The 8,437-nt window shown below is 37.6% G+C and overlaps 1 protein-coding gene and 1 non-coding gene across 4 annotated transcripts in view; both read right to left on the bottom strand.

The window, feature by feature from the left end:
* The window catches only part of trpm7 (transient receptor potential cation channel, subfamily M, member 7), an 80,739-nt gene that overhangs the window by 32,751 nt on the left and 39,551 nt on the right, over positions 1–8,437 (bottom strand). For 2 of the 3 annotated variants that reach the window (XM_086271939.1, XM_086271995.1), the window contains exons 8-14: positions 6,907–7,081; positions 3,756–3,879; positions 2,475–2,547; positions 1,122–1,222; positions 581–715; positions 425–478; positions 191–331 (exon numbers count right to left, since the gene is read on the bottom strand). In XM_086271939.1, the coding sequence (XP_086128065.1) occupies positions 191–331; positions 425–478; positions 581–715; positions 1,122–1,222; positions 2,475–2,547; positions 3,756–3,879; positions 6,907–7,081 (803 nt within the window). Of the gene's footprint in view, positions 1–190; positions 479–580; positions 716–1,121; positions 1,223–2,474; positions 2,548–3,755; positions 3,880–6,906; positions 7,082–8,437 lie in introns of all 3 variants that reach the window. The other variant, XM_086271860.1, reaches the window with a different exon arrangement.
* LOC147338740 (U6 spliceosomal RNA) lies at positions 7,979–8,086 on the bottom strand. Its single transcript, XR_015130333.1, has one exon. It is a non-coding gene; the product is annotated as a U6 spliceosomal RNA (small nuclear RNA).

Here is an 8,437-nt window from a genome sequence, read left to right on the forward strand (position 1 = left end):
CAGCCATCTTTGGATTGCTAAGGTAGGAACTGAAGTTTTTGCAAATCAGGGCCTCCATAAGACACTCCCAATGCACCCTCACTAGACATTTGGGTATGCCAGGTCTGTCCAGCACTGATGGCTAAAAGTTAAAATAAAATACAAAGTGGAAGAGTTTTATGACACATTAAAAATATCAGCCGTTTCTCACCCTACTATTTCCATGAAGATTGTTGTAAATGATTCGAAAGCGTTTCCTGGTGTAGTTGCACCTGTAAGTCCCGCCCATCAGGTACTCAATAACCAGGCCAACGTCAATCAAAGTGATTTTATAATTTGGAGGCAGATGGCTCTGTAAAAAGGTACAATAAACATAGATTAAGAGGATTACACTTAATATCAGGAAAAAAAGATTGTGTAAATTGATAGTAAATGAAGCAATTACCTGTTTGACATCTCTAACAAGGTGAAGAAGAGTTGGGTTGTTGGGAGGTTGCTTCTACAATATAAAAAAAAATACAAACACCACACATTTAAAATGACATCTTTTATACCCATCACCTCTCTCATTAAGTGGCTATAACATGACATAGGATGGTACCGTGTTGTAGAGCTCCTCGAGCCGACTGATTGTCAGGAAACGGTGCATGCTCACTCCATTCTCTATGAGCAGCTTAACAAAGTCCACCCTGTCCATTACAAGTGCATCCAACATTGCTTGTTCCAAAGAGCTCACCTTCACACACAAAAATACACATGTTGGTATGAAGCATTCTCTTATAGAAAATATCTATAAAACAAAATTAAGAAGACCAAAAAAACAAAAACCCAAATACAAATAAAAATTATATTATCCACTCTCTTATTTACACAAGAGCCAGAAGTCCTCCAGTTTTAAAATAAACAAAGGCACTGAGGCCTGCTTATGAAGACAACTGTAATAAGGTTCACGTTACAGTCAAGACAAGTAATTCGTGGCAGCCTGCCCAAACAGTCTCCTGGGTCTTCAGACTACAAACTGTGGTCAACAACAATTCTGGGGTTATTTTGGGTGAGTGCAAAGGTTTGTAGCTAATGCTGAGCTAAGCAAACATTCCTGGGAGTTGTGGCTCACACACACACAAACAAACATGCAGACATACCAGGAGCTGCTGTCCGTACACAAACACATGATTCTTGGCAATGTCTACACGGTCCCAGGCCAAAGTCAGGACCAGCTGATCGAAGGCAGATGCGTTTGTGCCTGAAACACACAGGTAAAGCTATGTATAAACACACAGAAACACATTACTTCACAGGCAACTAAAGCCTTATTAACTGTGTATTTCCTGTTAGCCAACACACAGGATTAGAGGGCATTAGCAGAGCATGTCCAGCACAGTAATACAGTCAATTACACACTAATACAGCTACAGAGCAGATTAGACTACAAAGTAGATCCCGCTCAGTCCACTGGTCTCTTCTACACTAATCTACCTGATTGTACTTTAGGAGCCATCTGAATCGAATGGTCATGACCACAGTACACATAATTTATGCTGTCTGGATGTAAAAAAGGAAAGTAAGTTCTTCAATCTGAGGTCATTTTCCCTGATCTTTTTGTTTGCGTCTCATTTTACCTGCAAATGGAAAGTGAAAAAGGAAGCAAATGTGCAAAAATAACTCTTACTTTTTCATGCTTCCATCAAGTAATTAGTCTAATCTGCACAGGTTTCTGGATGGAACCATTTACACTCTTATGCTACGTTTGATTGAAATTAGTCTTTAGGTTAAAAAAAACAAACAAAGGAAGGAAGAATGGTGCCCATTAACAATACCTAAATATATGTATAAGAGACAATCTATATCTCATTAGAAAACTCAAGGATCTCTGAAGAAACCCCAATATTTTTTAAAAGCAAAAAAGTGGTTGCACCCCAGGATCTTTTTAAGGGTGAGCTAGTATTGTACTATGAAAACAGCACCTGAGACTGACAAATATTTGCCTAAGTGGATATTTAAGCCACAGCCCTCAACTTTTATCTTCTGAACATGCTTAACCCCATTCACGTGTTTTGTTAAGAGAAAAAGACTGCTTGCGTTTTAATTTAACAACATTTTAACTATATTATTCTCCTATACAATTTTACAATAAAAAGATTCAAAGAATAATGGCAGGACATAATAAAAAGTTTTTTTTAAATAGGATACAGAGAAGGGTGGGATACAGCTGTGAGAGACAGAGCTCAGTGATTGTTGGAATAAGGAGGCCATGTGAATGTGAGCAACATGATCTCCTCAGAGCTGAAAGAAAAGGGCACACTGGGGGGAACTAGGTTCTCAAAGCATATCTATATCAGAAAAACAACATTACCAAGTCTTGAAATCTTAAGCTTCAAATGCCAATGGCTATAGTGTATGAACAAACTGAATCAACTTTACATGACTTTCTTTTTTGGCTCCTTTATTAAAGAAAATGAGAGGATAAAAGGTTCAGAGAAAATGAATCCACTAACCTTGGAGTAAGGCCCTTAGAATGGCTACATCAATATCTTGATGTTCCTCAGAACTGATGTGAAACACAGTGATCTTTAAAAAAAACAAACAACACAAAAAACACTTATAATAAGGCTCCCACAGACATTATCCACATGGTTGAAGCTGAAATCATAACCCCCCCCCCCCCCCCCCCCAAAAAAAATCCACTATTTAGAAAAATCAGCAGTTGTCACCAATATGCAAGAAGGCAGATTTTACATCCACAATTTTGTTGTACAAGTACAACGACAATAAAAAGCTATTCTTTTCTAATCTATTCTACAACATTACATCCACAGTCGTCTCTGCATTAGTGTGCTGTTTGGCTCAGGAGGTTAAGAGGATTTCAATCAGGTAGAGGTAACAGAGAAGTGTATCAGAAGAGATGTGAAATATAATACAATTTGCACCAGCATTTGTGCTCATTATCTCTCTCAATCCATCTCTACAAAGAAACACAAAATCCTTATTTTTAGGCTCAAATAACCTTCTCTTCTCTTATGTCTTTATTGTCCAGTACCAATCAAAATCTATAAGTGTAATTACAAATAAAGGTCTCGATGTCCTACTTTTATTTTATTTTATTTCTTAATTATGAAAGTAAAAACTTTTACTGATTTAGATCAATTTTAAGTAAAACTGTGCAATTGCCAAAAATTAGATTCAATTCTATTTTTTTCATAGCTGTTGGAAGACATATGATTCTGATATGGATTAATTGTTATGCCTTTTGTCTTTCTTTTCCTGGAGAGTGCTTCTGCTCTTCTCTTTAACCTCAAAGTTGTAATTCATCTCAGTCCAACAGTTTTGAAACCAATTCTGCTATTTAGGAAGACTCGTGTTTAAAAAAAAAAAGTAAGATCTATCAAAAGTTGAGTTTTATCGCAGTTTTAAGGATATCAAAATGTAAACAAACAGAACGAAAGAAGAACAAAATACAAGGTTATACGCCACAAATTACTGGTAAGGTTATGCTTTTGCTTGCATCTCTCAAACCCTTCCTCGGTGGTGTGTCTTTCTGTCAAGGTAAAGTTTCAGCTTTGTTTGGGTGGGGAGGCCCATGGTATCATACTTTGAAAACCCCCTGTTTAGGTTGAAATCTAAACCACCTTCTTTCACAATTTCTGGTGCTTTTAGTTTTTATACATTTCTGTTTAGTCCCTCTGAACTTCCCAAATCACTGTCACTGTGGGAGAAAATGAGTGAATATAAATAAGAATTAAGAGCAACTAAATGTGATTAAGAAAGTGAAAGTTTACCAGTTCTTTGCTCTTCATGCACTCCATCAGAGTCTGAAAGAGATGGATTGCTTCACCTTGGCTGAAGTTGAAGGTTTTCTTGATGGTTGCAATAATGTCTGTTTCCACTCCATCAGGGAGGCCGCTGTGGAAAAGTTAAACTGCTAAAATACACAGCTATAAAATGCTTTATGGGTTTGATTCCATCATATTACCCATATAACACTTGTTTAGCAATATTAATATGATTGTGTTTTAGGGTTGCATGAAGTTCTAGACTAGTACTGGTGAAAGAAGGAACAATTTATCCAAAGAGCTACACAAATGTCTTGTCTTAATGTTGTGATACACTACTCCTTTTGTCCTAGGAAAACAAATAGATCCTTAATAATGAATAAACTAAAGATGAACCTTTTCAGCCATATTTTTATGCTTTGAATGCACTCCAGTGGCACTGCATGATAAAAAATACTTTTTCAGTCCTATACTTCGCCTTGGAGCAACCCCTTATTTCATCCTAGTGTTTCTCAAACTGTGGGGCAGATCCCACTGGTGGATCACAGAGAGGCAAGTGTAAAATATGAAGTAAACTATGACTTTTTAATTTTAAGGGAAAATGAGAAACACTCGTTTTAAATCGTCTCAGGAGCTCGTCTCTGCTTTTACGATTGATATGGTTCTGTTTGGTTTATCAAATGGTGACCAGGTTGAACTGAAGCCCAAATGGGAGATTTAAAGTATATTTGGGCCCTGTTCATAAGGGGAGAGAGGAGCAAAGAGATTTAGAGACAGAGTGGTGCTGCGTCTGCAATAATGTAAATGCTGTACTGGTGTGCCATGGTGACAAGAAAGCTGTGCATGAAAGTGAAGCTGTTAATTTACTGGCCCTTCTACGTTCCTATCTTCAGAAATAACATTTCCTGTTCCAATAACATAAATAATAAGCTTAAACACCATGTTTAAATACTGCAGTTCTACAATCACTTCATGTATTTTAATACTATTTTGCAAATGTCTTTTTTTCTTTATTTTATTACATATTCTACCTCATATACTCAATTTAATTTCACTTCAAATCATCAAACAAGTCCTATTCTTATTGTAAAACCCAATGCTACTGACATATACATATCTCTTGTGTTTCATAAAAATGCCTGAATGTTTGTGTGAACGGAGCTATTTACAAGTCGGAAATAGATGTCAGAAATAAATAAAAGCCACAAAAAGTATTGTTATCAAAACAAAGTTAAAAGAAAGACAAAAAGGAAGGAAAAATTGTGTCAATTAAAGCAGCAAATTATTTAGCAATAACAGTATCATGATTCAGAAATAGTCTCACTTAGACAACTTTGAAGATTTTAAATGCACACTGGAAGTTAGAGCTGGGCGATAGAACGATAACGATATGTATCGCGATATAACTTTTTCTCGATAGAAAAATTAAACTATCGCGATAGACCTCGCCGCTCTTGTCCTCTTAAAAAAAAGAAAAAAAAAAAGAACAGCCAATCCAAATTACGTAGCGCAGAGCTGAACCAATCACAGCCGCAGCGTCACGTCACGTGACTTGTTACGTACAGCACAAGTGCCGAGCCGCACATGTGTATTTGTTTGGGAAGCAGCCAGCCACCGTACCGCCCGGGTAATGGAGGAAATGAGTGTGCCGACTAGAAAAATCAACCGAGCGTGACCGAAGGTTACCGAAGAGAAAACAGATGATGGTTCCAATGCCGGAGAGATTGTCGAACGGAAGAGCCATAGAAGTTCCGTAGTGTGAAGGTATTTCAGCTATTTCAAGTCTGACAAAAAACAGAGTAGCGTGCACTGTAAATTGTGCCGAAAACAAGTCTGGAAATACAATAAACTGGTGCGCTACGTCCACACGTACCCGGGTATTTTTGAAAATGCAGATTTTTCTATGCGTTTGCACCTTTCGTCCACACGTAAACAGCGTTTTTGGTCACTGAAAACGAAGATTTTTGAAAACTCCGATTTTGCATTTACGTGTGGACCAGAAAAACGGAGAAAACGCAGCGTCAAATGTGTGCGCATTTTTTGACGTCACACTGTGCGCCACGTTATTGTTTCAGTGAAATGAATTTCTACAATACTGTTACTGTTAATTCTACTCTCTGCAGTGTTTAAATGCTTACATATACACACAGTTACTGTCACTCCACACATACGACTCGGTTCTGCTTCTATGCCCCAGCTTTGTTTCCTTTTTCCCCACCGAGGCTTCTAGACTTCTGATTGGCCAACATTTCTGCACGGTTAGGAATCTAGCTCCACCTGCTGCTTTGGCATGTTCATAGCAGCGTTTTCCTTCATTTCTGCCTTTATGTGTGGACGGGATTATTTTTTAAAACGAAAACGGAAAATCTCCGTTTTCAAAAATACCCGTGTACGTGTGGACGTAGCCTCAGTCTCTGACTGGAAGCGCTAATTCGTCATTCGGCTTTTGTCAGACTAAAGTAACTGTTAAAACTGTTTGAAAAGCTAAGCTATACAACAAGGAGAGATTGAGAATTTCCTTTTAGTTCTCAGTTTATTTGATATTGACAAAAGTTAGTCAATTTTGTCTGTTCTTCTGTAAAACAAACTAAGATTTATTTTTAGAATTAATATTTTGTTTCTAAGTGGAATTGACAATTTAGTAGTCTGTTTCGTTTGTACTATTTTGAAACTTAAACGCTTTAGCGGCTGCCTTTTGTGTAGTTTGCAATATTTGCCTTTATTTATCTGAAAAGGTCTCATGTTCCTTAAGTACATCTACCCTGTTGAACTTATTATGGGAAATAAATATTTAAATAAAAACAAGCTGCTGATTATTTCACATTTTACTTGTGAGCAACGGCACATTTAAATCTTACAAATATAGTTATTTGGCTTATATCGTGATAGATATCGTTATCGCCTGAAATGAAAAAAAAAACATATCGTGATATGAAAAAAATCTTATATCGCCCAGCTCTACTGGAAGTTTTAATAAAATGACTGAAATCCTTCAACTTTCTTTGGTTGCATATAGGGTTCCTCAGCATTTGCGGTTTACTGTTAAGTTTTGCTTTTCATATCTAAAATTTAAGTTGAAATTTTAATTTTTATCCAGTAAATTCTACTGTTGGCAAATTTTGGTTGTTTTCATGGCATCAGTGAATGTTCATCCTACCCGCCCTCCTCGGTTTGCTTGTGGACGTAGGCCAATATGTCAGCAGCTCTGCCGGTCCCCTCACACACCACCACTGGGACAGGAGGACTCTCCTGAAGGTACTCCAGCACAGTCAGGATCACATTGGGACCACCCTCAAAGATCAAGGCTACGACAGGAACCCCTTGACCAATTCCTTGGGGGAAAAAAACAAAAATAAATAATGAATATGCATCAGATAATTATGTTACTTAAAATAACTCCCTTTTATTTCAATCTGATTTGAGTGAAACAACTTCAAAAGACTGACAGTTTTACAGGTACTGACATGATATTTGCCAAGAAAATTTAAGAATTTTCTTTTGTTTTTACAGTTTAGAGTCCATCCATTATCTTCCGTGGGGGGCTGGAACCTAACAAAGCCTATCCCAGCTACCGTAGGGTGAATTTCACCTAAACTAAAAACATTTCCAGGTTCCATTTGATCTCATATTTTGTCAAAATGAACACAAACAATATTCTTGTGTGCTGAGCAAAAGCACAAAACAACAAGGCAGATGTGGAAAAAATTTAGAATTTAAAAATTTGCCTCAAAGAGCAAGTTTCGGTTTACTTTAACTGCTTAAAGGACATTTGGAAATTAATAAGAAACTATCTAAGCAAGATTAGAGTGGAAAGTGAGGATCCTGTGATATATGACACGAAAGAAGCCAGCAGGCTTGATCAGGCAGAAACAGGGAAAGAAGCATTGAATTTTGATATCATATCGTGATTGAAGAATAATTCCTGTGTTTGTTTGATCATTTATTCTTGGCCGACACTGATCTCAAACAAAGAAACAAAAAAAACAAAACTCTTCTCCCTCTGGGAATGCCTACGCGAATTGGGAAGGTGGAGAAAGACAACTTAAGAAGTCACTAGCACTGCGGTCAGACAGATTGCAATCTGTCACTAAACACAAAAAAAATTTAGGCCCACGTCCTTTACCCTAACAATGAACTCGAAGAGCATAATTGTAACAATTGTAATATTTTATGATTTATAGTTATCAGGGGTAAAGGGCTTTACACATTTACTATTGCAGAACGACACAAAAAATTTGGAACGCTTCACGAATTTGCGTGTCATCCTTGCGCAGGGGCCATGCTAATCTTCTCTGTATCGTATCCAATTTAGCGTACGCGCTTGCCGAAGCAAGCACGCTTACCATCAGGTGGGGCTTGCTATATATCAGCCTGCTGGAACACGCCGCACCTTATCGCGGTGCCCCCTTCATAGCTGCAGGCTCTCGTAACCAAGGCATTTAAATATGCATTTATACATTTGGAATTGATACATTTACTCTTGCTGAACTCGACACAAGAAAGATCAACACCAACTGCTGACAAATTCTTGTCAAATTACTCAAAAAGAACAAATACAGAATAAAAGGGGGAGGAGCCCAAACCGCTCTCAGGCCACATAGTTAACTTGTACCTCGAGGCCAAGTGCCCAATCACAGCCTAGCAAACGACAAGTCTGTCAATGTAGAAGGGAAAACAAAACAAAACAA

Source organism: Aulonocara sp. 'chitande type north' Nkhata Bay, linkage group LG1 (assembly GCF_057382095.1).
Source record: "Aulonocara sp. 'chitande type north' Nkhata Bay isolate Kocher_YH1m ecotype deep benthic linkage group LG1, A_spYH_male_GT1.1, whole genome shotgun sequence".
Taxonomy (NCBI): domain Eukaryota; kingdom Metazoa; phylum Chordata; class Actinopteri; order Cichliformes; family Cichlidae; genus Aulonocara; species Aulonocara sp. 'chitande type north' Nkhata Bay.